This window comes from Pogona vitticeps, chromosome 5 (assembly GCF_051106095.1).
Source record: "Pogona vitticeps strain Pit_001003342236 chromosome 5, PviZW2.1, whole genome shotgun sequence".
Taxonomy (NCBI): Eukaryota; Metazoa; Chordata; class Lepidosauria; order Squamata; family Agamidae; genus Pogona; species Pogona vitticeps.
This window is the reverse complement of record NC_135787.1, coordinates 115,576,033-115,603,337: the sequence shown is the minus strand read 5'-3', so window position 1 is coordinate 115,603,337 and position 27,305 is coordinate 115,576,033. Positions and strand designations below refer to the sequence as shown.

Here is a 27,305-nt window from a genome sequence, read left to right as displayed (position 1 = left end):
GAAAATAGACATAAGAAGGGCATTTGTCTGTACTTCTAGCACTGGAAGAAGAGTAAGAAACCAACATCTTCAATGTTGGCTTCTTATTTCTCCTTCAATAAAGAAACAGGTTTGTCAGTGTACTTCAGTGCTAGTGATACACCCTAAGAAGCCAACATATTCAGTATAACAGTCAGAGAAAATGCTTTATTTTTATTTGTTTGTGTGTATGTGTTTGTTTGTAGATGGTTCATGAAATACCAACATGTGGATCCTGAAGAGGCAGTTAATATTCACATTGATGTACAAGCGAAGAAATCTGTGGGAATTCATTGGGGCACCTTTGCTTTAGCAAATGAGGTAGGTGTGTGCTAATCACTACTGCAATTTTGAATGTCCCATTCAAAATGGTAGATTCCAGAATAGTGGGCCCCAAATAGTTGACAGTAGAGGCACACTTTGATGGGAATTAAAGTGGCAAGTACCCATCACTTACCCTTTGGGCTGTCTTGTGTGTGTAAGAATTACTCAGAGATAGAGGAATACATCTCTTCTGACTCTGCATGAATCTTTGAGCAGGGCTTCTTGATTGGAAGTCAGCCCAGAACATTAACTGAAGCAGAGATACAATAGGCAGTGTCTTTATAGGACAGGCAGTTCTTCTGTATTGAGTTAGATTTTAGATTAGGCATCCTTCAGTCTTGAGAGACTGTATGGAGGATGTGCTTTATATGGAGGACTTGGAACAGTGTCTAGTGTGGCTGAGAAGGCCAATTTGAGAGTGACAATCCCTTCCACACTGAAGACAAATACAATCTGTCCCCTGTCCAGCTCCCTGATATTGCTGGTTTCGGGACTGCCTCTTTGCCTCGGCCTGCTGAACAAGGGTCTCTTCAAATTGGGAGAGGCCGTAATGCACCACCTGCCTCCAGGCTGAACGCTCAGATGTCAAGGTTTCCTATCTGTTGAGATCCATTCCTAAGGCCTTCAGATCCCGCTTGCAGACATCCTTGTATCACAGCTGTGGTCTCCCTCTGGGGCAATTTCCCTGCACTAATTCTCCATACAGGAGATCTTTTGGAATCCGACCATCAGCCATTCTCACGACATGCCCAAGCCAACATAGACGTTGCTGTTTCAGTAATGTATACATGCTAAAAAATTACAGCTCGTTCTAGGACTACTGTATTTGGAACTTGTCCTGCCGGGTGATACCAAACATGCATTGGAGACAACGCATATGGAACATGTTAAGCTTCCTCTCCTGCCGTGCATGAAGGGTCCAGGACTCACTGCAATACAGGAGTGTGCTTAGGACACAAGCTCTATAGACCTGGATCTTGGTATATTCCGTCAGCTTCTTATTAAGCCATACTCTCTTTCTGAGTCTAGAGAACACGGTAGCTGCTTTGACAATGTGTTTATCCAGCTCGACATCTAGGGAGAGGGTATCAGAGATCGTTGAGCCAAGGTACACAAAATCATGAACAAGCTCCAGTTCTTGTGGAGAGATGGTAATATAGGGAGGTGAGTCCTATGACTTGTGTTTTCTTCAGGCTGATTCTTAATCCAAAACTTTGGCAGGCATTACTAAAACGATTCATAGGTTGTTGGAGCTCATCAACAGAATGGGCAACAGTTGCATCATCGGCGAAGAGGAAGTCCCATATGCATTTCAGCTGGACTTCTGCTTCAGCATGACAGCAAAAATATCCCTATTTCCTGCAGGTCATCAGAAAAGTCAGGGGTCATTGTCTGAACATTCTAGGTCCCCAACTTTAGGGTAGAAGTTTTCTTATAATTGTTGCATGGTGCAGTATTATCTATCTACTTGTCGGCTTTCACCCTAAACCCCACACACCCCGTGAGGTTAACAGACCGTGGCGAAGAGCACCTTACTGGCTGGGGACTGCCGAGCTTAAGGCAGGCGGTAGCTACCTAGTGAGGTGCAATGACCTGTCCCACCGTCAGAGGTAGCCCCTGGCTTCATGCTCTACACCAATCGAGCAAAGACTTATAACCGGTAACTGCTACTTCCCATGTTATTTCGACATATGTGAAGCTGGAGTGTCCTCTCCAGAGCACGAAGCCTGGGTAAAATAATATGGTTAGGCTGTTATCCAAGCAGCAAATCCCCCTCTCCACGTTGCTGAAATAGTCCAATGGAAAGGCAAGAGCCAATACAGTTGGTTCCAGCGACATCACAGGAATTGCCAGAACGACATGAACTGCCTCTGGTATTTCAACTCTGGGTTTTGTCTCAAGGTTAAGTCCTGAAGCTTTTTCCATCAGTGGATATAGCCACAAAGCAGTGGAGGTTTGAAATCGGAGTTTTCCTTCTCCTAGATGGGCTGCCTTCCAAGGCTGACGAGCCCCGACTACCTGGCCTGCTCCCTAAGAGTGTGGGAATTAGAACACAGGCTTCGAGCTGCCAGACCTTGTCTTCCAAGAGGACTACCAACTAACACTTAGAGTATTTCTACTCAGGCACCTCATTGGCAAGAAAACAAATATGCCACAGATGTTACAAGCGCAACAGATCCTGCACTCTCCTTCTCGACTGATTGGTCAGTGAATTAAAAAAGGGAGGAAGTCTGATCCTACCCCTAAAACTTTACTGCCCCCCAGGTGTATGTAATGCTATTTGGCTTTCCTATTTACCAAATTAGAGTCAAAAATAAAATCAGAGATTTAAAGCGAAAACCCCACCCCCTCAGACCATGCGGTCAGGGAGAACAAAGGTCAGCCTAGGTGAAAATACCTCAGCAAATAAAATGTCCTCCCAAACACAGCTCACCTCCTGCCTCAGCACCTCTTCAGGAAAAAACATTCTGCATTGAGTATGGCTTGGCCGTTTAATCATATCTAATACATCAGAATTACTTATCTTGAGTGAAGGAAGCAAAAACAGATGAGCACACTGTTCTCTTGCAGGTATGTTGTTGGTCTCTGGATTTATTTCTTCAGGCAGACTAATCAGACTTGGCACATGATTTGTGAATTGACAAGATGCTGTAGCTAAATAATGGGAGCAGTTTTCAAGCTTCTTGTTTCATCTTTCACCTTAAAGGAGATTTTTAAGATTTTCATATTACGATAGGGGCTGTGAATTTTACTGCTTCATGTGCTTACCTATATATTAATAGCTATGTATAACAAGCATGTGGTCTTGTCATGTTTATTAGAATCCTTATCCAGGTAATTGCATCTGGTCAAACCTAGTTTGAGTTCTTCATAAGCAGTTTTGCTGGACTTTTGCTGGTATCTTAGTAAAGCTCATAATTATTATTATTTTGGGAAAAAATTATCAGCTTTTTTGAATTGCAGATTTCATCAGTTCAATTGTGAGAAAGCGAAGCATTGCTTTCAATTAAATGTTTTTAGGGGGTTTGGTCTTCTGTTTTCCTCCCACCTGGATTTTGTATGCGTGAGGCACTTAATGAACCAGTTTGTTTATGTTTTATTCTCTTTATGCCAATAAAAGTACTACTACTACTGATATTTTTTTGTCAATGTCAGGCAAGGTAATCAAGAAACAGGGATAGAAAATGCACTCAGACTGTATTTCCAAATATAGTTTTGTGTCTAAGTGGACTATATGATATTTATCAGGTCAGAGTGTCCTCTAACCACTGAGACGTACTACCCTGTTTGTTCTGGGGTGGGTGAACCTAGGAGAGTCAGCTGTGGTGAGGACTATGGAAACAGCCTGGCATCAGTATCTACCAACACCCCAGTCTTCCCAGACTTGATTGTGCTTCCAGGGAGTCCAAAATCGACAGAGTTAGGCACTTTAGAACCCACCTTGCTAGGTGGATTGGCACCACACCCTAAAAATACCAAAACTCCCAGTAGCTGGCAAGGCAAGATGTGGTTTTAGTACCGCAAACACTCTCAGCCAAAAACTCAGACAATTGGAGAGATTTTTTAGAGTGAATCTGTCCAGGCAAGGTGTGGCAGAACCAGAACTGAGCACAGCATCTCCTGAGAGGGAAGATAAATCAACTAAAGCAATTTGTGAACCTTTTTATATATATTAAATTGTCTAAATCATTCTGGATCTTTCCAGATAGTCTGCCAATTAGGCTTTGAGTTCCTTCAAATGTTTTAGAAGACCAGAGCATTTTCTGCTCCCCTCCCTTCCCACAGTTAAAATCATGTCTCAATTAGTGTGGTACCAGGGGACCCAGCTAACTTGGCCTTGAAGGCCTCTCTCACCAGAGATAAACTGCAGACTTTACCCCCTCCTTGTTACTGGGCGGACTCATCCCCAGCTTGCTTTTCTCAGGCATTCACAGAGAAGACTCATTTTTCAAGATGGAGTCTAAGTTTAGTTTCTTCACAGACTAAATACGTAACTATTTTTCCATTGAAATTCTAGGCAAAATGTTTGGCAGTTATTTCCCTGGTCTGAAGATCTCCTAAGGAGATATGTTCTTTCTCAAAATTCATATCATATGTATGAGTTCTCAGTTTTTCTGCTGTACTCTAGTAATGAGGAAATCTTTCTGTCTTGTTCTCAATGTGTTGGAATATCCCATTGGCTTTTCATTCCATTCCAGTTCTCTGCTTTCTTCTTGGCACACGGAAATTCATGCATTTTTATGCATGTTATTCAAAAATTGTGTATACTTGTGTACCTTTTATTTGCTTTTTCTATTGACTAAAGCATGCTTGTCTTTTTTCTTTTCTTTTCTTTTTATCTAGTGCATTCCAAATCCACAGGTTTCTGAGATAAGGTGCATTTCATTTTGTTATGAATTCTAGAAAGTGGTATTTCTCAATGAAATGTAATATCATTGAATTTATTTTCTATCTCTAACTCTAACAATATAGCAACTCAGGAGAGGGCTCTGTAGAAAAAGAAGAGAGAGCTATACATATAGAACAAGGATTGATTCTCAGTGACTGAGATTCTTGGGTTAACAAACACGATTAGTCCCTGACTAGTGATTCCGTAAGGAAAAGCTGCTACTTGTTCTGTAGGGAAACACAAAGCAACATTATAAACAGCAGTTAAGGCAAGGGGTGACTTCTTCAGACATAATCACAATTGACATAGTAATAAAATATGCTCCTGACCACCTCTTTGAGTGTTGACGAAGGACTCCTGGTGTAAACCTCTGTTGTTGACTACTAGATTTGGGTGAGGTCCATTATGTTTTCCTGAAGTGCTCAGTCAGTCCTCTTTAATATGTAATTCTGTTCATATAACAAGCACTTCATATGCTACAATTAGTGGCTACAGTAAACTCAGCAATTATATAATTAACAGTCATGACTTGCTACCTTCTCAATGTTATGAGATTCTTGCCAACATTTTTATAAGTAGAAGGCATTTATGTATTTTCATTCCACCTAGCAACAGGCTCCTTGCCTCACCAAGTTGTTCCCGAGGAGTCCTTCTCAAGCCATTGTGGCCAACTTTGTTGGTATTTTGCAAAGAGAGGAGAATTTAAAGGAACTTCTACTCCATTTATGGACATGGTGCCGCTGCGAGTTAAACTGCAGAAGCCTCTGTGCTGCAAGGTCAGAAGACCAGCACTCGCAAGATTGAATCCAGGCAACAGAGTGAGCTCCTGTTGCTTGTCCCAGCTCCTGACAACCTAGCAGTTTGAAAGGATGTAAATGCAAGTAGATAAATAGCTACCACCATGGTGGGAAGGTAATGGCGTTCCGTGTCTAGTTGTGCTAGCCATGTGACTACAGAAACTGTCTTCGGACAAACGCTGGCTCTACGACTTGGAGACGGGGATGAGCGCCACGCCCTAGAGTCAGACATGACTGGACTAAATGTCAAGGGGAACCTTTACCTTTGCCTACCCCATTTTATTGACATGTGTCTGGGAGTCATTGTTCAAAGGACAATTTAATTGTTGGTAGACTATCCTGGTCTTTATCTATGAGGGAGAACAAAAAAGCCACAGACATTTTCAGCCTCAGTTTCATTTCCCCCTCTGTTATTAAGAAGCATACTCATTACTGCAAGGTGTTGTTTCATGATTACAGTTGTTTCCCGTTTATGGTGACATTATGAATTAGTGAGCTCCAGAAGTTCCTATCACTAGCAGCCCTCCTCAGGTCTCACAATCTAAAGTACAAAGTACTTATGACTTAAGTAATTTTAAAAATGCTGATAAGAGGAGGCATTTAACTCAAGGCAGTTCTGGGTGACTTTGACTGTATCCGTATTACACAGTGGTGACTGGATAGCTTAGTGAGTTGGTGTCTGGCTGCAGAGCCAGAGGTTGGAAGTTTGATTTCTTGCTATGCCCCCTAGGAGGAGAGCCAGCCTGTATAGCCTTGGGCAATCTGCACAATCCCAGGCAGCCCCCACAAGAAGGGAATGGTAAACTATTTCTGTGTATTCTTTTCCTGGAAAACCCTGGAAAGGGTCGCCATAAATCAGAATTGGCTTGATGGCATATCATCGTCATTATTAAACAATGGAAAAGTAGCCATAAGACAGAATTTTATCGTTATTACTATTATTATACATTATTTTGAATTACACAGCTACAGCGCTTTGATTCCCCTTCAGTTGCCATGGCTTCATCTTATGGAATTCTGGGATTTGTAGTCTGGTGAAGGAATTGAATTCTAAGTAAGATTGCTGTTGTTCATTCCCTTAAACCACAACAGAGAATTCAAGGCACCTTTAAGGAATCAAAGTGCTGTAACTGTGTAATGGAGATACACTTTGTCTGTCAGCAGGATAACTGTCCCTTTGCCTCTGATCAGCCACCTGTATAAACTGCTAAACGGTTTCATGAAATCTGGCTGGGCTGCAGTTCATCATGTACTAAAAAAATGATGCTCGCAGAGGGCACACTTGTGTCCACTTCTTGGACTTCCACTAGTGGAACAGAACCCATCAGAACCAGGAGAATTTATGTTCCCCATTAAAGGCACACATTTGGCCCTCCAAAACCAGTTCTGGTGGATGAGGAAGCCCCTCGGAGCATGTTCTTTGATGGAATGGAGGGCTGGATGGATAAAAGGATGAGAAAAATGATGAGGACAATGGCCTCTGGAATTTCCAGTTTAGCCCAAAATAATGTGTGAACCTTGTAGTGCTTCATGTGATTTTGACAAGCAAGAGCTCTAAAATAATAACCAAGATTACAATTTGTAATATTTAAACAAATTTTTAAGATTTTTGGTGGGTGGGTGTAGTTATCCAACAGTCCCCTAAATCCCTCCATACCAGTTTATGGAATAGCAGGCCTCAAGTGAATGAATGAAATAACACTGCAGACTTGCATTTTGAAGAGGCTTTGTCTGAAAAGACAGTATGTAGTAAATTATTTTAAATAAACACAAGTATATACAAATTGGTTCTGGTGTAGTGTGTGGGATGTTGAGTATTTGTAGCGGTGGGATCAGGTTCTTGTTCTTTCAGGAAATTGGGTGATTCTGGTGATCAGGGTGTTTTTTGTTATGGATGTGTTGTTGTGATAAGGGGGGAGATGATATTTCACTGTGATTGATGGGTGTTGTTAGCTAGTCTTTTGTGTGCAGTGATCACCGGTCCTTGTGGTTGGGTAGAGTTCATTGACCTTTTTGCAGGCTGTATTTTTCAGTGCTGGGAGCCAGGCTTTATCTAGTTTTAGACTTTCTTCTTTTTTATTGAAGCTGTGCTGGTGTTTGTGGATTTCATATATTACATGTATCCCAATTTGTCTATGTGCTGCATAAATTAAATCATTTAGAGTTCCTCAGACTCACTGTAACTTCCAATAATTATAATTTTTCTGACCGTGCATGCACTGGACTTTATATTTCTTATAGGGCAACAGTACTGTTCTTTGTCATTGATCTGTCACTGTTCTTAAAATAGGAAGCTGCCTTTTGTTTATACATTTCACTAGTAGCTTGCTTGTACTTTTATAAAGCAGAGTTTTGAAGGCCTTTAGTAAGAAAATATAAGCAATTGAATAATAACACAAACAAAACATTACAGTTTGCCAAGGAAATGTTAATAGAACAGATGTTTTCAAACTTGGCTTTTTGGTCCTGCTGTTCTGTTGCCTAGAGAGCAAAGTGTGAGTGACAGGCCTTACTACACATTTCTGACCTAAATGACTTTTGAGATACCATTGAGATGAACAGGCTGACTCCTAACAACATCTTAATCTGGCTTTATTTGTTAATTAGTCTTGGAGTAGCAGAATAATTTTTACCTAACTTTGTTGCGGATTCTCACAGAAGTACAATATGTTTGGATGGGTAGCCATGTTGGAAGTTAGCATGAGGATTTCAACAGATACTATTTCCAAAGACAGAACATATCTCAATTAAGTGGAGCCCAAATTTCCATCTAAATGTGTAAAACTAACATGTGTAATATCAACAGATTAAAATATACTTTACTTAATACTGACCTGGCTTATTTTCTCCACAGCACTACTTGGATCCTCCAGCTAAATTGAAAGAAGCTCTTGAGAGATATGGATTGAAGACGGACGATTTCTTTGTCTTAAAGCACGGCGAGTCACGAGACATAAATATAAATGATGACGGATTTGAATAAAACAGAAATTCTATTTCTTATGAACCTTATTTGAGAAATCAATTAAGATTGATAATTTTGTAAATTTAAATATAATTTTTAAGATTTCAGGAGTGCTTTTCTAATCCAACAGTCCTCTTAAATCTTTGCAGATAAGCGCTATAAAATGTCCAGTTTTTAACCACTACATGAAATAACCACACTAGATGACATCAGCATAGCTACAGATAACCTGTAAATAAGTAGCTGATTACATTGCCTGCGAAGTAAAGATTTCATGTTTTAAAATGTTAATTTGAGGTGGGTGTGGAGGGGGAATAACATATATGCATTGAAACACCAATACAGGTCACCTGCTGGGAATTACTTGCTTTAGGCCACTGTCCAGAAGACCCATCCTGCATGATGCATGTGCACTCATGCTTCTTGGCACTCGGCATTGATGAGTGAGTTTCCCTTCCCTAAATTTAAAAAGTAGGTTCTTAGTTCAGTGCTGGTCAAGTGACTGAGACAGGGTCAGAGCCCTGCTTGCGCATGCCAGCTTGGTGCATGCATTTGTAGAAACTGGTTTTATGCCAGAGAAAGTGATTTATGTACAGTATTTCTGCATGCCTTTCCCACCACCACCCTGGGCCTGCTATCATAACAAACAAGCATCAGCCTGGATTGCATGTATAGATGGGTGAAGGCTTCACTCTAGAATCCATGCGCACACTGGCCTATGGTGTGTATACTGCTGTCCTTTTGAACCCTTTCCTGCCTCCTTTGGGAGCAGAGGATTCTTGAACTGCTCCACTCTCACTAATCATCTGATCAGCAAGAGCATTGTGGAAGGTATCTGAATGCAGTGGTATTAGAGTACAAAACAGCACTTTGTTAATCATGAGGGTATCTAGATAGCAGCCTTCTGAAAAATGTAAAAAAGCACTTCCTTGGAAATGAATCCCACTGAAATCAGTTACTATTTTGGTTACTGTGATTAGGATCTGCAATCCGTCCTGTAAAGCTGACAGTCCAGTCCTGTGCATGTTTACTCAGACACAAAGCCCTCAGTAATAACTGTAAATTCTATTAGGCATGCTTAGGCTTCCACATTTAATGGTAGCTCAACAAACAAGTGTAATAGTTTGATTAGATTTTTTAAAATTAGGCTGCAAGCTAAAAAATAAATAATCTAATTAAAGATAATAACACTGCTCTGAAGTAAGTTCATCACTTTGTAAGTTGCACTGAAGTAAATGAAATATTTTGAATACATTGCAGGCTAAATGTGAATAAACTTTGGTCTGTTTATCTCTCTTGAGCAGATTATTCACCGCAGGGTGTGTCCTGTGCCTTTTGAAATTATATGTGTTCTGTTGTGGTTTTTTGAGACAGTCTTCCAACACAGTTGTTGCTGAAGCACATTTTAAACAAAGTACTGCTTTTACTGAATGTCTGTAAATTTTCATTTGCAAATGTAAGAGCCAAGTTTTGAAGTGATCTGATGAAATGTGCCTTTTAAAAGTTTTAACTGTGTAGAAAATGCCTGTTTATTTTACTGCTGGCCAGAATATCTGAAGACACACATTGTGTTGTCACTGTGAAATTGCTCCTTAACACAGAATATTTCTGTGGTTTGAAAATCAAAGTTGCAAATAGATTACATAACTGACCCCATTACTTTGTTGTTCTTTGAAATCTTTATTCAGTTTGTTTTTTGCTCCTTTCTCTTGCCAATTATAAAATTCTAAACAAAATGTTTTAAGAGAATGATATGAAAAGTGTACACAGTTTGCTTATAAAAATGAACGCATGATATGATTATGAGTTTGTTTGGCACTGTAAAACATAGCCAAATCTACCTACATTGAACTGTTATACTAATTTAGAGAATAAAAAAATACTTGCTCAGAAGTTATGTCATTTTATTACACAGTATTTTTGAACAGATGTATATTGTTAGGACACCAGAGCTGATTATTGCTTTTCAGAATCTATTTCACTTTCACATCCATTAATAAATTCTGAATGCTCCTTTTTACCCTCTTTCCAGTGCATTGTTTGTTATTAGTGCTGTCTAATTAAGCGAAGTTATTCTCATTGTACTGTTTATGGTTTGGCTTCAGCATGACAGAAGCAGCTATATTGTGTCTTAAATATTACTTGATTCAACACATTTGTTATATTTAGTAGTTTTCCATGTCTCAAAAGCCTGTATCAAACTGTCATCTAGAGCAGTGGTTCTTAACGTGGGCGATAATGCCCCCCAGGGGGCGATTTCATTTTTCAGGGGGGCGATAGAACAAAAAGGGGCGGCGTGGGGGCGCTGGAGCAGAAGGGGGGCGGTAGGGGGGCGCTGGAGCAAGCCAAACCTGTGAAGATGGCTGCAGCCTTTTTACAGTGTGCATGAATATATATTTTCCTCTAATTTTAATTTAGTTTCAGACTTTTTGTCTTAAAATTTTTAGTTCCTGCATTTGTTTTTATGCCCTTTTTATATTTCTTTTTGTGTCTTAAAATTCACTTGCAACTAAATCATTAAATGTTACTTTTGGGGGGGGGCATTTCATTTTCTTGGAATTTAATTTTGTTTTCAGGGGTCATTGGATTTAAGTGTCTTAAACAAACAAACAAACAAACAAACAAACAAGATATCATCACCGCGGGGAGGGGGCGATGATAACTTCCTCAATGGCTCAAGGGGGCGTTTCTTTCGAAAAGGTTAAGAACCACTGATCTAGAGAGAGAGTCTAGGAAGCCTGAGTTTAAATCTTCACTTAGCTATCAGATTTATACTGGCCCAAATTCTGTTTAACTTTCAATGGTAGAAGCTGATGTCATCAGCTCAAACTGATAAAATTTATTTTAAATTAATGCAATGCTTCTCATCCTGCTCTTGGAACCTAACCTGTTGTTGTAGAGGAGAGTAGCTGTTTTAGTCTGTGCTAGCATATCAGGAAAACAAAAAGACAAAACATTGTGGCACCTTAAAAACTACTATACAGTATTTTAATGTGAGCTTTTGTGAACAAGATATGAAGGCCTACATTAAAATACAGCAAGTCTTTAAGATGCCACAACATTTTTGTCTTCATTTTTTATAAAATTGATGACATCAGCAGCCACAGAGTTATACAAACAGGATATGGACCAATGTAACTTGCAGTCACTGACTCAAATAACTGCCTCAGTTCCTTCTGAAAGATTCTTAGCATGCCTGCATTTTTGTTTTGTAAATCTAAAAGCACACTGAGGGACCAACAGAGCATTAGTTTGACAGCCAATGTGATGCAACGATTAGATTCAACTACAATCTAGGAAGAATTTTCACCGTGTTACAGTATCAAGGAATAACTTGGGCGCAGTCAAAATAGGTTGTTCAGAGTCAACAGCAAGGTACTGGGTGACAAATACTTGGTTTTTCTCAAGTATGAAATCTTGAAATTTTTCCAGGAGAGAGAACCAAGAATTAGAAGTTATGATATTCTAAAACTGATGTGACTTTATTATTTGTGAGCAGTTTTTGGAGGATTTGTACCCTAAAGGCAGGATATAAATAAAAGTAAACATAATTTAGATGTGATCTTTTCTAACCTAATTGCAGAATCTGATTCTCTTCACAAGTCTAAAAGTAGATGTCATCAAGTTTGCAAACTAATGTGTTATTTTCAGAGGGCTTAATATGCAGAAGTACGTTCTTAAAATGTTCAATATTATTATTCCCAGTAACCAAACACTAAGGCCTCTGAAAATAACACATTAGTTTAGAAGAGCCTCATGGTGCAGTGGTAAAACTGCTGTACTGCAGCCAAACTCTGCTCATGACCCAGGGTTCAATCCCAGGTTGCCAGCTCAAGGTTCACTCAGCCTTCCATCCTTCCAAGGTTGGTAAAATGAATACCCAGCTTGCTGGAGAGGAGGGGAGCAATATGTAGCCTCCATAATTAACTTGTGAACTATCCAGAGTATGCTTTAAGCAATACGAGATGGTATATAAGCAGCGTGCTTTTAAATGTTGCATTATAGTTGCTTGATATAGGCATACTAAATACCTACGACAGCACAGCAGCCTGCTGTACACAAGGTGTCTCGTTTACATTAGAAGTAGATGTATCCACATCTGTATGAAGTTTCCTACTCCAGTGAGCTCAGTGTGGAAGCCCACACCTCTGCAAGTCTGAAATACAGTTAGGATATTCTGAGATCACATTCTCCAGATAACAACTGCCCATTGAGGTCCATATTTCAGAAAGGTCTAAATGAGAATACATAGCATTTTCAAATAATGCAGTTGAAATTTCTGTAGAAAAACAAGCTATATTAAAAGAAAATGTGCCTGGCAAAACAGCAAGATGGTAGAGCTCTAAGGGGAAGAGTAGGCAAGCAATCATCTGCATGTTACAGGAATCCTACTTCATAAGCCTTAGACACTAGTGACATGGACAGGAGCAGAGTACAATATCTTCTGAACTGCTGCAGGCTTTTGATTCCTACTCTAAAATAGCATATTTCAGTGTGCATATGCAGTTCCGTCATAGTTGAAGTGATTCTGTGCATACAAAAGAAATGTAACAGTTCTGTAACTTCTATCCAGAACTATTGGAGGTCCGTGAATGTTTAGGAGAGTTGCATTTATAGAAAACTTCCTGCACTGAAAAGCAAGTGCTGCAATACACCATAGTCCATTCATTTTTCATAAATTCAAGATTATGAGAGGCTTTTACAGTTCACTGCCCGATTTCAGCCTTGCTGCATTATCAGTTCAGCAACTTGTTCTCTGATTTCTGTGTCATGATGGTACAATAAAGCTGCAAGTTTCTGAGCACACAGTGTGGAATTCCCCCACAGAACAGAAAAAATAGAATCTTCATTGTATTGACTGACAGTGGTATTCTTCTCCTTTTTCATATTCTTCATCAGGTTCGTGGCAAACAGCAGAACTCTGAGCAAAACTTCTTTGTTTATGCTTCCATCGAGCAGGGACAACAGGAAAGGTGCCTGGAAGGTTAAAATACACAAGTAATGGCTAGTCATGGTCATTAAGAGTTAACTTGAACTTGTTCACTCATCCAATGCATAGATTTTCTTTCTAATTGGAAAATATAATAGTATTGGTACACTTGTTATTTGGCATCAATCTGAAATACTTGTGTGGGTGTTTGTCTGCAAAACAGATTAGACATCATCATTTGTAATAATGAGAGTGAAGCAGGTAGTTGGTACACTATCATCACCATTTGTTTAATAAAATAGAATCTGATGACAAATATTCCAGCACATGAGCAATCCTTCATTCTTGGTCATGGGTGTGGAGCATGTAAATGAGGGCTAAGCCCTTTTGTTCAGGAAGCAGGGCCAAAAGATCTCAAGTATTGATCCTGCCCTTTAAGAGGAGAGCTCCTCAGTGTTTCAGGCTGTGCCTCATTAAGAACAGGGCCTCTTGCTTGTTTCTATTCCACTAAGGAATGAAGGAGTGCAAATCAAGTATTAAAACAGAGAAATGGAAGAGAAAAAGAACTCAAACTTCTGTCTTTTGCTCCCTGTCTCCCCACGTTAGGAAGTAGGAAGAGCTGTTAGTTGATTGGGGGCCTAGTTCTACTTGCTTCCCCGAAAGAAAACTCTCAAGCTAGCTGCTGGCCAGGAACAGGAAGCAGGGATGGGACTAGGCCTAGCTAAGCCCTTTTCTTCCAGATGAGCCACATTTAACGTCCCTGTATAAAAATGTGAGCTCCTAAAATGGGGAATTATGGAATTTGTAGTCCAAGAAATCTTAAAATCCCATCCTCAGTGACCTGTAAGCTTTAGTTTTCAAATGTTAAAGTCTATTTAAACAAGAATTACTGGAAGAAGCATTGGGAGGGAGTTTTACCTGAGCATTAAGAAGATCTTTTGTCATGGCTGTGTTTGCTGATAAATTAACAAGCACTTTCAAAACTTGGACCTGTAACGTAGAAAAAGATTTATTTTAACAATCTGTGGAATTAAACTGTACATGAGATAAAACATCTTCATCACCACTTTGAAGACAGATTTATTTATTTATTTTACTGGACTTCTACCCCATCCATCTACCCCAGGTCTACTCTGGGTGGCATTACAAATTTAAAACAGAAAAAACCCAATAAATATATACTATAAATCCACAATGGCAAAATGTGAATTTAAGATATGGCAGGAGGGAAAGCCTGCCCAAATAGCCAGGTCTTGACTTTTCTTCTGAATACACCCAGAGAGGGAGCCAGGCGGATCTCCACGGGCAGGATGTTCCAGAGGCAAGGGGCCACTGCTGAGAAGGCCCAGTTCCTTGTTCTTTCCTTCCTGACTTCCCTTGGTGTTAGGCCCCTCAGCCACCCAGCCTGGCTGGAACAAGTGACTCTGGCAGAACTGGATGGGAGGAGGCACAGATATATACACACACATACAAATACATACTACAGTTTCTACTAACAGGAGCACAAGCTTTCACTAGATCAGATTCTTTTCTACAACAGAAACAGCCCTTCATGGAACAGAAAGGCAAGACACAATTAACTATAAGTTAGAAGAAGATGATAAAACTTGTAGAACCCCATTCTGGTATGAGGTCTTCTCTCCTATTCTGATCCATGAAACAAGAGAGTTTGAATTCATCAGGACTTATTTCTAGGTAAACATGCATGGAATGGCCTGATAGGGCATTATATTCAGCAGGAACAAAAATTAGTCTTGACTGAGCTGCAATGCAGCAGGAGAAGCAGCTTTCTTTTATGTTGCAGGACTCCTGTACCTTTTCATCCCTTTGTCGACATAAAAATCAACCATTTTCACAATGCAGATCAACCCTGACTTTCTTGGGAAAGTACATTTTCACCTGGAGTGGCTCCATAATCCAAACAGCAAATGCATTCTATTGACTGTTCTATACTGATGAAAACAATTTCTCATCCACATTTCAAAGACAGTAACACTGCTTTCTGAATACTGTTATGAAGTGCCACCTTGTGGTACTGACACTATTCTGAACTAGAAAAGTACTGGATGAGATACACTAATTCTGAGGTCTTCTCCTGTAATTGAATGTCAAGTAATTATTTCAATACTCTAATTAAACAATTCTTTTAATTAAGAGTAAGATTTTCTCTAAGTTGGCTAGTGGCACTAGAATATGTAAAGGGTAATGACCATGTTCTTCCTCTTTAAAAGTAAAGAAAATCAGGAAAAAGCATTTCCATGTTTTACATCAGAAACGGCCATTAGAGATAGATGGAATTAATTAGGACTGGATGCACATTGTTGCAAAGGTGATGGAAGTTGTATTTCTATGTGTGCAAAATCAGACTTCAAACACATTCTGAATGCAACTAATATGTATTATTACAGAGCTGAAAGAAGCTTGTACTGTGACACTCACATTAGTCAAAAATTTCCCTTTTCCCATCACCATCTCCAGAGCCTCTTTTTGGTCCTACTGTCATTTTTTTATTTGTATCTTACCTCTACACATACTATTTATTTTCAGTGCAATTTAGACTGATACAGAGAATGTCATCAGATGATAAAAGTGGAATATAGGACCCCTGTATCCCCCTAAAATCATGGAGATACCTAAAACCATGAATATAGGACCCCCCACCACATCATATTTATTTATTTATTTATTTATTTATTTACTTACTTACTTACTTACTTACTTACTTACTTACTTACTTACAGTGGTGCCTCGCTTAACGATTGCTCCGTTTAACGAAGAATTCGCTTAGCGATGGCTTTTTCAGAGCGATCTTGCGCTCCGTTTAACAATGTTCCCTATGGGCGATTTTCTCTTAGCGATGTTGGGAGCAGCCGGGCTGTGGGGAACGAAGGCTGAAGCCGATCAGATCTTCCCCCCCACCGGGAGGCTTCTCCGAAAGCGCTGCGCCCGATGGTGGTGGTGGGGAGATCGGATCAGCTTCACCCTTCCTTCCCCACAGCCCGGCTCCTCCCAAAGGGCTGCCCCGATTGTGCTTACAGCAGCGGAGGAGGTGCCCGGTGGAGGAGGAAGGCCAGATCGGCTCCTGCCTTCTCCTCCACCGGGCACCTCCTCCGCTGCTGCAAGCACCATCGGGACAGCCCTTTGGGAGAAGCCGGGTGGTGGGGGAGAAGGCAGGAGCCGATCCAGTCTTTTTCCCCCACCAGGAGGCTTCTCCCAAAGCGCTGTGCCTGATGGTGGGGGAGAAAACCGGATAATCCGTTCCTATTGGAATGGATTATCCGGTTTTCAATGCATCTCTATGGGAAAACATGTTTCGCTTAGCGGTTTTTTCCCCATAGCGATGTGTTTTTTTGAACCAATTAAAATTGTTAAGTGAGGCACCACTGTATTTATATCCCGCCTATCTGGTCGGTTAAGACCACATTATAACTTATAAGGCAATACAAAAGCCACAAGGGGGCACCCTTGTATGTTATACAGCTGCTGTAAACCATAGCAAAGTGAAACCTTTGATACAGGGGTTCTACTATAGTGAAGATTTTTCTGATTTAAAATAAATCAATGTAATATTGTACCTGTGTTCTTTCATTTTCTTTCGATAACAAATGAAGAAAGCATGGAATGGAACTAGTCATCATGCAGTGATAGTTATTAGTAACAGACATATTGGTTAAGAATCGAAGCCCAGCCAACTGTAGTTCAGAATTCAAAGGAGATGAGTCAATTTCTTCACAGACTCTGGTAATATACACCTTGCAGAGACAAAACAAAAACAAATAAAAATAATTACAAACAACAAACAGGTTGTACTGTGAAGATGAAAACACCAATATCAATACCTGAAAGGCAACATGCTCTTTCCATCACACATTCTCACTTAGTTTGAAGTAGAAGCAACTGCACTGCCTATATCATAAAAAGTAGATACCCAGGAGCTGAGTCTACGGATGGAAAGCATATACTTTCAAAGCGCTTTAAATTCTGCAAGACTCCTTTTCTCCAGTCAAAAGAAAAAAGTTCATCTCCTGTCAAAACTCTGTAGTTCACACAAAATGTCTCAAGGCAGGGTGTGGGAGGACGAGTCTCCCCGCACGGTTACAGAGTGGACAGCTGAGCGGGAAGAGAATGGAGCTCAGGGTGCCATTGAAAGGATGAGTGGGACTGGCGCTGCAGTAGGATATGTGAATGGACAGTAACATTATTAGGTCCAGCTGTGCAGGGATATTCATATTTGTATATGAATACGAATATCCCTAGTCTCAAGCATCTAGAGGTGTGCAGTTCTTTAGAGAAGCCCTAAAAGAACCTAACAGGTCCTATGAAGATCTAGGCATCTCAGGAAGTACTGGGGCAGGGTTTATTTTGTATGTTAACAACAATAGGCCCATGTGGACTCAAGATAGCCAAACAGCCTAGAAGAAACGTGCAGTGCTTTATGTTATTTGATCACATGAGCAATGAGTGACAACTAAAAATTTAGGTACAGAGGAGGTAGCCACGTTAGTCTATGCAAATGTTACAGGTAAAAACAAAATAACAAACAAACAAATAAAAATATGGTAGTACTTTAAACACTTACATTTTAATGTGATTTTTGTGGGTAAGTCTACTTCCTCCTTTGTCATAAGACTGAGGGATCTCAACTCAATTTAGCTAAATCCAGTGCCTTTCATAATTGTAGTTGTAGAAGACATAGCTGTGTTAATCTAATTTCCAATAGTGCCTGAGTGGGGTCCAAGGTGGGATGTGCCATTTGGGTATTTATGGACTCCAAATCCCAGAATTTTCCATTCTGTGAGTTGCAACTGCCAGTCCCACACTTAAATTGTACTTATCTAAAGAAAGGCTCAGCTGAAGGATAGACTGAGCTCCAGCCTAGCTTCCTATTAGAAAAGGAAGTTCCTTATCCCAGGCTGTGAGGCCTTCCAGCTCAGCCTTTCTCCAGCTGGGCACAATTTAGGTGTGGGTTTGGTGGATGTAATTAGAAGCATGGAGAATTCTGGGATTTGGAATGAAACAATGGATGGCATGTGCCTAGTGCAAAGCTAGGCAAGTAAGTGACAAAAAAGGAAAGGGTAACACCAGGGTCTACCTTTGGAAATGAGAACTGGCATGGATACAGCTAATCTTTTGCTGTCAGAAAAACTTGCAGATTTAAAGACGTCTTGACAGTATAAGAAACCTAACAGGTCACATGAGACTGCCTCTAGATATTCTGACCAAATATATGGGATTCTTAAAGTGAGTTATATGGAGGTCTGTATTACAGCACTGTCCAAATCATCAGATGCAAGATAAATTAGAGCAGATAAGGAAAGATAAAGGTAACTGAATTAGGAAGATAAGCATTTATTTTTAACATCAGGTATGGTTTTAAATAACCGGGAAGCTCATTTCTCAGGTTAACAATACTTCACTTCACCTACTGTAGATGTAGTCCAACCTCTTCCCCCTACCTGAAGTTTCAGGGGTATCCTGCTACAACTAAGAGCAATAACTCTTAGTGCATCTAAAGCTTTATGTCTCATCCTGCCGATTCAGAAGTCAGTTAAAGTGCAGAACAACTTCATTTTAATTGCAGTACCAATGAGAATGGGCATGACATCATATCTACTTGTAACACTACTATACTGGTGCTAAAACTATATCAGAATGTAATGTATGTTAATATGGATTTGAACAAAGGTACTAGGTAACGCCAGTCTTCCACACAGTCTTTTGTTCAGTAGAGAGCCTCTTCAGAGTCTTCCTGCCTTCAAAAATCAGATGAGTGGTGAACAGAGTGAGGGATTTTTAACCTGTGCCCTCCTGCATTTGGAATACCCTCACTGGCATATGTAGCCTGACCCCAAATTTTGATGTCTTTGTGCTGCAAAATAAAAATCATTCTCTATGTTTTAACTTCCAGCCTGTCATCTAGTTGGTTTGAATCTGCTGATATTTTGTTGCTAGGTATGCTTATTTTAAACTGTTTTATTGCCGTGTGTGCATACACACTTATTAATTCAATGTCATTAGTCACTATGAAGACCATTCTGGCAGTTTTAAACAGAACAGCTTGTTAAATGTTTTAAATAATGAGTCAAAGTCTTTACCTCATGAATATCTTCCATTCAGCGCAAAGGTAGATCACACTAAAATCAATGGGAAAACTTTTCTTGATTTGAATGTAATTGTTATTGTAGTAAAAGTCAAAAGTTATAACTTATAAGTTTCATTATTTACTCAAATACATTTCTATTTGTTAGACAGTTTCTTATTTTAAACTTACCTTCAGCACTTCTTGGTTTTTAATATTCATGCTCAGGTTATTAAGGGTGTTCAGTGCTTTCTCTTTAACATCAATGTCAGGAACAGACAGCATTTTTCCAACAACAGAGAGGCCACCTAAGTTTCGAATTAAATCCTATAAGTTAAATAAAATGGGGGGAAATCAATACTCGACTCAAAATTCCTCCTAATTAGAATGGGAATTTTGCCTCAATCAACAAAGCACACAAATGACCAGCTAGAGACTAGTTTTTCCTCTAATACGTAGACATAAGATTATTCAAAATATCTACACACAAAGGTGGACTGTAAAAGTTAACGTACTAAACTGACAAGCACAAAAAGAACAATCAAGGAAAGTAAAGACCACTTCCAAAGGGATGTGCGACAGTAGTTCTAGATGTATGCAAGCAATCTTCTCCCCCACCTTGACCAACACCAAGCCCACCCCCCAGTTACTTCTGTGGGTCACACTGTCCTGTGGCACTGTAAAGAGGAGCATACCTGGGAAGTTAAAAAAACACATATGTGCATGTGGAAATGCTTTCTGCTCTAAGCATACATTTTCTCAGGATTTGATTACCCTGTATCTCTGAAAATAAGACCTAAACTGAAAGTAAGCCCTAGTATGATTTTTCAGGATGCTTGTAATATAAGCCCTACCCCAAAAATAAGCCCTAGTTAAGTGAAACCTCACCCTCCACCATTCTGCAGCAACCAGAAGATGACATGACTATATTTGAATAAACATAGATTGTACATGAAAAAAAAAAATAAAGCATCCCCCGAAAATAAGCCCTAATGCATTTTTGGAGCAAAATTGAATATAAGACCCTGTCTTATTTTTGGGGAAACAGGATACTTGTATCACTGATGCTACATAAGTCATGAGCATATTATTTTTCTCGCGGTACAATACTTGATTAAAGGTATGGGTACATAACAGAAGCCAAGTAAAGTAACTCTTTTCTAACACTGGTTATATAAGATATAGACGGCTCTTATTTTGTACATTTATATCTCACTTTTTTAACAGATGTTCCCTGCCTTCAAAAATAAATTACATTTTTATACTTTCTGTAAGGTTTGCAGTGTTGCTTTTTAAATGTTTCCTTCTATTGCCCACTGATCCATACTAATAAGGAATATAACCTACTTGATTTACAGAGAATGCAGCACTGTTGCTGAGTGTGATCAAGATTTGTTCTTGAACTGAGGGATCTTCTGTAGACTCAAGTAAATGAATAAGATTCTGTATGTGGCATGCCTTCAGATCATGGGATGAGTTTGGAAGATCCACACATCCTATTATAGAACACATACATACACATTAAGCGGATTTTTAAAAAACATTGAACCATTTTGCTATGGCACTAATTTAGCTGGGAGAAGACAAGAGAGTAGGGGAAGGGGCCATGGCAGGATGTTAACGGATACAGTGTATTCATGCCACATCAGTAGAAAAATAAGACCTGTGACTTTATCTGGAGTGGTGTGAAGCATACTCAATGGGTGCAGAATGCGGAATGTCAGTTGAAAAAGAAAATGTTGGAAAGGAGGTTACATCCTTTAGCCTCTAATTAGTGGTCTATGGACTACAGTAGAAAAACACTGAATGGTAGGCTGGAATCTTTATCCCCAAAAGAACTCCTGTGAAGCATAGCTAATGCTGGAACACTCAGTAGACACTAATCATTAATTCTGGTGTTTAAGCCCCTGTCAGTAGAAAAGCAAACGGAGCTGTCCTCAAATAAATCAATCGTTCGAATAAATAGGCAGGAGCAACAGGTATGGTACAAATAGGAACGGAAGCAACCGGCTTGCTGAAGCTTCTGTCAGTTGAAGTGGGGATGGGCAGTGGCTCCTCCCTGATGCTAACGGACCCCCAAGGGGCTTAGCTTAGCGGACACACTCAATAGTAACGGATAATGGGAGGTGATCGACCACCACCAGCAGCCAGAAGGCCAAAGGAGAGTCCTCATTCCTGGGCTTTCGCGTCCTGGTGGAAGGCACAGTTGGCTGAACTGAAACACTCTTGCAAGGGGTTGGAAACACGGGAGAACAAGTGGCTTTAACGGTTTTTATGTAGCCTTCTCACTGGGGCCAAACAGAAACGTTTAAAATGAACACTTCTGGTCCTCCTCCGATGGACTGAGCGTTTGTTTACCTTCCCGAAGACTGGCAGAATCTCTCTGAGGAGGGCTGGGAAACACGCCGTGCCTCTCGGAGGAGCCCGGCGCCTCCCGGCTTCCTTGCGGCGCCTTTTCCCTTTCGGTCTCGGCCGCAGGGGGGGCGGCGGCGACCCCTCCATTGTTCCTCCTTGTCTTGGAGACCACCCGATAAACGCAGTAACAGACGCCGGCCCCCACCACGAAGCCCGCCAGCCCGGTTCGGATCGCGGACCCGCCGACCTCCCTCATGGCCAGCGCCCAAGGCTTCCGTCCGCCGCCCCGAGAGAACTGAGCGCGGACCACGGCTGCCGGAGAAACGAGGGCAACGCGCGCGGGACAGGCACCGTTCGGACACGCCGCCTGACATTGCCCGCGGCAGGAAGTAAGACCTCAGTGCCCCGGAAGATCAATCCCCATAGAAAAGGGGCCGTTCCTTCTCTTCCCACTCAATGGCATGCGACTCGCGAACAGCAATAAGGCACGCAGGACTACTGTTAATTGTTCACCCCTCATAAATTGGTCTTTATTTTTCTGGACTACAAGTCGCACAGTTCCCAACTGGCGTCGCTGCGATCATGCTGCCCAGAGGCTTCTGGGAATTGTAGTTCGCAAACGCAAGCTTCCTTAGACCTGTTGCTGAATGACCGATTGGTTTACGGGGGGTATTTTTACTATATGTTATGATGAAACTTGGGTTTTATTTGTTTTTGTGTGAAGAATGGAAGCTGCCTTGAGGTCAACTTTGTAGCTGAAAAGCGCATTATGAATATAAATGAATTAATTATCTTTAAAAGGTTTGAAACCGCTGCTCAACTAAAGGTGCTGTGACAGCACTAACATAAGATGAACTGTGCTGCCCTCTTCAGGTTTACTATGTAAAAGAAACCACCGCACAGGGACCGCTCGTATAGATCCAAATGAAATACAGTATTGTACTGTACTAAAGCCAGAATAAAATAAAATAAAAAATTATTGTAAAATACATATGCACCTGAAATGTATACTGCCGTTGTCAAACGTTTGAGGTTGTCATCTTTGTTGTTTTTGAGCTTTCAACAGCTGTTCAAGCAAAGTCCTCACTTTCCTTAAAGTTCTGTTGCGCACTTCACAAATTCACAGATCTCCACCTAAGAGCCTGCCTGCACATCTATCATGGATTGTAAAGGATATAGTACACCAAAAGTGGAATGATCCACGTTACATGGTCACACATTTTATTGCTGTTTTTCGTTGTGGTAAGGCAGAAACTTAAGAGGGATAACGTATAAATAAAGCCACTTTTTAAAGTTGCCGGCCTTATTGCTGTGCAGTTTTTAACAGATCAGGAAAGAAGATTAGTGAAAACAGTAAGAGCAAACCAGTGTGGCACCTTAAAAATAACATTTTATTTGATAAAGTGGGCTGTCATCTACAATAACTTATGCCAAAGTTCAGTCGTTTCTCCAACAGCAGACTAACACAGCTCCTTCCTTCCTTCCTTAAAATGAGCAGTGCCATCTCCAGAAAGTAGTGTCTGGAGGGCTACTAAGATATGGTTCTCCCACCATCTATTTTACAGTGGAAAGCATCTAATTTAATTAACTTTGCTTGACCAAGGGTATGTTTTTGATCTCATGACTTTTGTTACCAGGCCTTGCAAACTACTGTTTACAGTATTAGTAACCATTGTAAAAAGTTATGCCATCTTTTGTTTTGTTTTGTTTTGCATTGAAGTCACCCCACTGACACAGAGGACTGTATTCCAGAAAAGCATACAGTATGACAAGTTGAGCTTGCTAGTTGTTAAGACTATCAGAGAAGAACGCTGTGTACCTCAGCCATAGCTGTTCATCAGGTGGCACATAATTGGCCCAGCACCTAAAGAAGACAATGGTTTAAGGTTTGATTAAGAGGCCTTTGGAGACGGGAGGAAATAAATCCCTTTTAACCCCACCTGACCCTGAGCAGCAGCAAAGTCAGTGCCCAATGGAGGCCAAGGCCTACAGGACGCCAGCCAGGTTTTGTCACAGAAAAAATATGGACAAGATGGTAACCATTGCAGTTGACTGTACTATAATATTGAGATGTGAAGACAACAGAAAGCCACCACATTGAGTCTTTAAAGTACAGTAATCATAGTTTGAAATGTAAAAAGGACCTCAGTTCTTGAGAGATTTGAAATGTTCACAGTATACTAAGAATATCCAAACTGAAAGTTAGGCTAGGAACTTGTAATGTATTATCTATGTAAGTGGTGGGAAAAAAAATCTTCAGCGCAGTAAAAGAATGAACAAACCTATCTTGGAGCTGATATAAATGCACATATTTTTCCCCTCAGTTTTGTCATCACTGTAGTTTGCCTCAAGTTAAAATACAAAACAAGTAAATGAAGAAAAAGTGAGTGAGAAGTTTTGGGAAAGCCACAAGTCTCTTTTGTCATTTTAACAACAAGAAGGCAGCTTCTAAACTATTTCATGCAGCGTGGGAGTGAGCCGCTCATCCGCTTTATCGTTTACAAGCAGGCCCTTCGTTCAAGTTCAAGCCTTTCAGGGGCCTCCGTTGAATGGCGGCGGAGGGATGAGGGGCTGGCTGGAGAGCTCGCGGGCCGCGCAAAAGGCCCGGCCAGGGGGCAGTTGTAGCCCGGTCGCTAAGCGACCACGAAGTGGTCACTGCAGCCGTGGGGAAGCGGCGTTGTGCCTCAGGGTGGTTCTCGCCTCTTCCAGCCCTTCTCCCCGGGCCGGCGATGGCTACGTTTCAAAACGTCGACCCCGAGCTTAGGGCTTACTTTAAGAAACACGCCATTCCTGACATCTATGAGGTAAAGGAGCCGCCCGTGCAACTAGAAGGGGCTTGGCCCGAAAGAATGAGGTGGGGGGTGGGGCAGAAGTAATGGCATCTCTGCTCCGTTGTGGGATGATTTATTCACTCACCTCCAGCGACAAGTGCGTGGGAGGTTTTATTGTCAGCATTTGTAACGGTGTGTATTTTACTTTTCGGTCCCGCAGGGGGCCGGTGGAGAGTTAAGAAAATAAGGCATTATTAGAGCCGGAAAAGAGGAGGAACTAATCGACTCTATAAACCATCTTTTCGGTTCCTTCTTTACCAGCTCAAAAGCCTGGGGGAGTGCAGGTGTTCAAATAAAAAGGGAGAAAACCCCTGCGTGGTTCTTGTATACAATCCAAAGACAGAGGCGGGTGGTCATTTTATTAGACCTCTGAAATACGACAGGCAAAAGCTAGCTTTCGACTCCACAGGAGGTTTAATCAGGCTGGACGTTATAGAGCTGGGGGAGGCGCAGAAGAAACAAGAAAGTTCCAACATCTGTGGCCAGATGTGTTGGCCAGTTTCCCTGTTTAAAGTGAGTTCCAAAAGCCAGACTACAGAAACCGTTCAGGGGGTGGTAGATTTCAGATTCATCTCACACGCTGTGAATTAGGGTGTCACTGCCGGTCTTTAGACAAAGGATTAAGGACCATTCCACATCCCACTATCACCACAACCCCACATGGTTCCTTTTTTTGACTGGGAATTAGAGGCACACAGAAATGTGACAAGCAGTTGTGGCAAAATTCAGTCTACATTCTAGGTGAACCAGTTGCAACCTAATGAGAATATTACCAGTTGGTTGGAGGAAAAGGTGCTGTACTGAATTTACAGTCCTGCTTAGGGAAAGTGAAATATCCTTGCTTGTTATTTAGATACAGAGTATCTTCCCTAGTCCAACCCAAAAAGGGGGGGAGAGAGGGTGAGTGAAAACTATTTTAGACTACTAGAAAATAACAAACATGTTTGCTGTTGCAGCTGCTTATTTTTAGCTATTGGTGGACTTATGGAATATACCCTGAATAGATGACCCACTTACAATAATGAAGTAGGTCTATAATTATGTTCTATTGATTTATTAGTTACTATGCATTTTATATCCTGATAGGAAGGTTTCTTAGGTACACTGCACTAAATAAGTCTGAACTGACATTAATTTTTTCCCCTTGTATAATACAGTAAAATGTTCTCCTGAGCAGGAAGATTAGTCGCCTGCTGAATTAATCTAAGCAAATTCTGTTGCTTAGCATAGTAAGTCACAAACAGAGTAAGGCCACTGAATGAGTGAAACATAAAAAGTTGACTCAATAATTCACCTGTGAGTCAATAGCCTACTCTAGTTGCTACTTACAATGTTAAGCAACAGGATTTTGGCTTTTGTAAAGCTAAAAAAATAGCTGTGCCAGGTGTGTGAGCAGCCAGTTGAGGAATGCTGTAATTTCTCTGGGGATCTGAGGAAGAAAATGCAACACAAGAAGCAGCGGTGTGAGACACAGTACAGTGGTACCTCGCTAGACAGTTACCCCGCATGACAGTTTTTTTGCTAGACATTGACTTTTTGCGATCGCTATAGCGATTTGCAAAACAGCGATTCCTATGGGGGAATTTCACTTGACAATGTTTGGTTCCTGCTTCGCAAACCAATTTCCGCTAGACAACGATTTTGACAGCTCCCTCAGTGCTCGCAAAATGGGTGTTTTCAGGACCTAAGCTTTGCAAGACAGCTATTTAAACAGCTGATCGGTGGTTCGCAAAGTGGCTTTCCTATGGCCAGTCCTCGCTAGACAATGACGATTCTTCCCCATTGGAATGCATTAAACAAGTTTCAATGCATTCCAATGAGGAAATGCTTTTCGCTAGACAATGATTTCACTAAATAGCGATTTCGGTGGAATGGATTATCATCGTCTAGCAAGGCACCACTGTATTAGTATAGTTTGGAAACTAATCTCAAGATGCTAGCTTGGAATAGATTCTTCAGTGCAATAAGATATAGAGAAAGGGGATGGAGGTTACAAACTAATAATATCAGTTCCTTGTCAATATGGCACTTACAAGTGGTGGTAACATAATACTAGGAAATACGGTATGACTAAATAAATAAAAACAGTAGAAATATGTACCCTGATTGAAATGAAAAGCTACTACCTTTAATTTTAATAGTTTCCAAAGATTAGTAGATAAAGGATACAATACTTATATTTTGGTCAAACCAGGATTTAAATTTAAGCCAGTATAAGCATGTTCTGTCACAGGTGGCAGATGGCTTAGTTGTAAAGTGCATCAGTACAATCAATATGCCTTTCAATTTAACAGCTCCTTACAATTATGGCCATTCAGTGCCTGGTGATTCTCCAGTCTGCACCTTCAAAACATTATGTAAATAGAGAGTGGGGAACCCCTGGTCGTCCATGTCTCTGGAGTCTGTCTACCTTGAGCCACAGCCTGCATGGTCAATTCCATTCAAGCAACTAAAGAAAAAACACATATGAAGCAAAACTTGCTTCGCAGAAGGAGGAGGAGGAAGAAAGAAAGAAAGAAAGAAAGAAAGAAAGAAAATAAATAAATAAATAAATAAATAAATAAATAAATAAATAAATAAATACTCACTCTAGTCTAATCTACTACAGGGCCCCTT

The 27,305-nt window shown here is 40.7% G+C and overlaps 3 protein-coding genes across 10 annotated transcripts in view; 2 read left to right on the top strand and 1 right to left on the bottom strand.

Moving 5' to 3' along the window:
- Nucleotides 1-10,514, top strand: part of NAPEPLD (N-acyl phosphatidylethanolamine phospholipase D) — a 33,471-nt gene extending 22,957 nt beyond the window's left edge. For all 4 annotated transcript variants that reach the window (XM_020789961.3, XM_020789962.3, XM_073000699.2 and 1 more), the window contains 2 exons: nt 225-339; nt 8,384-10,514. In XM_020789961.3, the coding sequence (XP_020645620.3) occupies nt 225-339; nt 8,384-8,512 (244 nt within the window). In that variant the 3' untranslated portion in view covers nt 8,513-10,514. The remainder of the gene's footprint in view (nt 1-224; nt 340-8,383) is intronic.
- Nucleotides 10,515-12,770: 2,256 nt separating this feature from the next.
- On the bottom strand, nt 12,771-22,251 carry ARMC10 (armadillo repeat containing 10). Its single transcript, XM_020789966.3, has 6 exons — nt 21,862-22,251; nt 20,851-20,999; nt 19,696-19,830; nt 17,000-17,176; nt 14,343-14,414; nt 12,771-13,471 (listed from the first exon to the last, which is right to left on the bottom strand). Exons 1-6 carry the CDS (start codon nt 22,112-22,114, stop codon nt 13,214-13,216), a joined length of 1,044 nt encoding a protein of 347 aa, XP_020645625.3. The 5' UTR covers nt 22,115-22,251; the 3' UTR covers nt 12,771-13,213.
- Nucleotides 22,252-24,445: 2,194 nt separating this feature from the next.
- The window catches only part of FBXL13 (F-box and leucine rich repeat protein 13), a 94,017-nt gene continuing 91,157 nt past the window's right edge, over nt 24,446-27,305 (top strand). Inside the window, exons 1-2 of one of the 5 annotated variants that reach the window (XM_020790025.3) lie at nt 24,504-24,662; nt 25,646-25,715. Coding sequence is in view for 3 of the 5 variants with exons in the window: in XM_078394330.1 (XP_078250456.1) it covers nt 24,588-24,662 (75 nt within the window). In the remaining 2 variants the exon portion in view is untranslated. Of the gene's footprint in view, nt 24,663-25,645; nt 25,716-27,305 lie in introns of all 5 variants that reach the window. The other 4 variants (XM_078394331.1, XM_078394330.1, XM_020790023.3 and 1 more) reach the window with 4 other exon arrangements.

Coding starts and splice junctions, on each gene's coding strand:
- ARMC10 (XM_020789966.3), bottom strand. CDS start 22,114: ATGAGGGAGGTCGGCGGGTCCGCGATCCGAACCGGGCTGGCGGGCTTC. Junction 21,000..21,861: donor TTCTGCCAGTCTTCGGGAAG/GTAAACAAACGC, acceptor GTTCTATAATAG/GATGTGTGGATCTTCCAAAC. Junction 19,831..20,850: donor CTGCATTCTCTGTAAATCAA/GTAGGTTATATT, acceptor TTTAACTTATAG/GATTTAATTCGAAACTTAGG.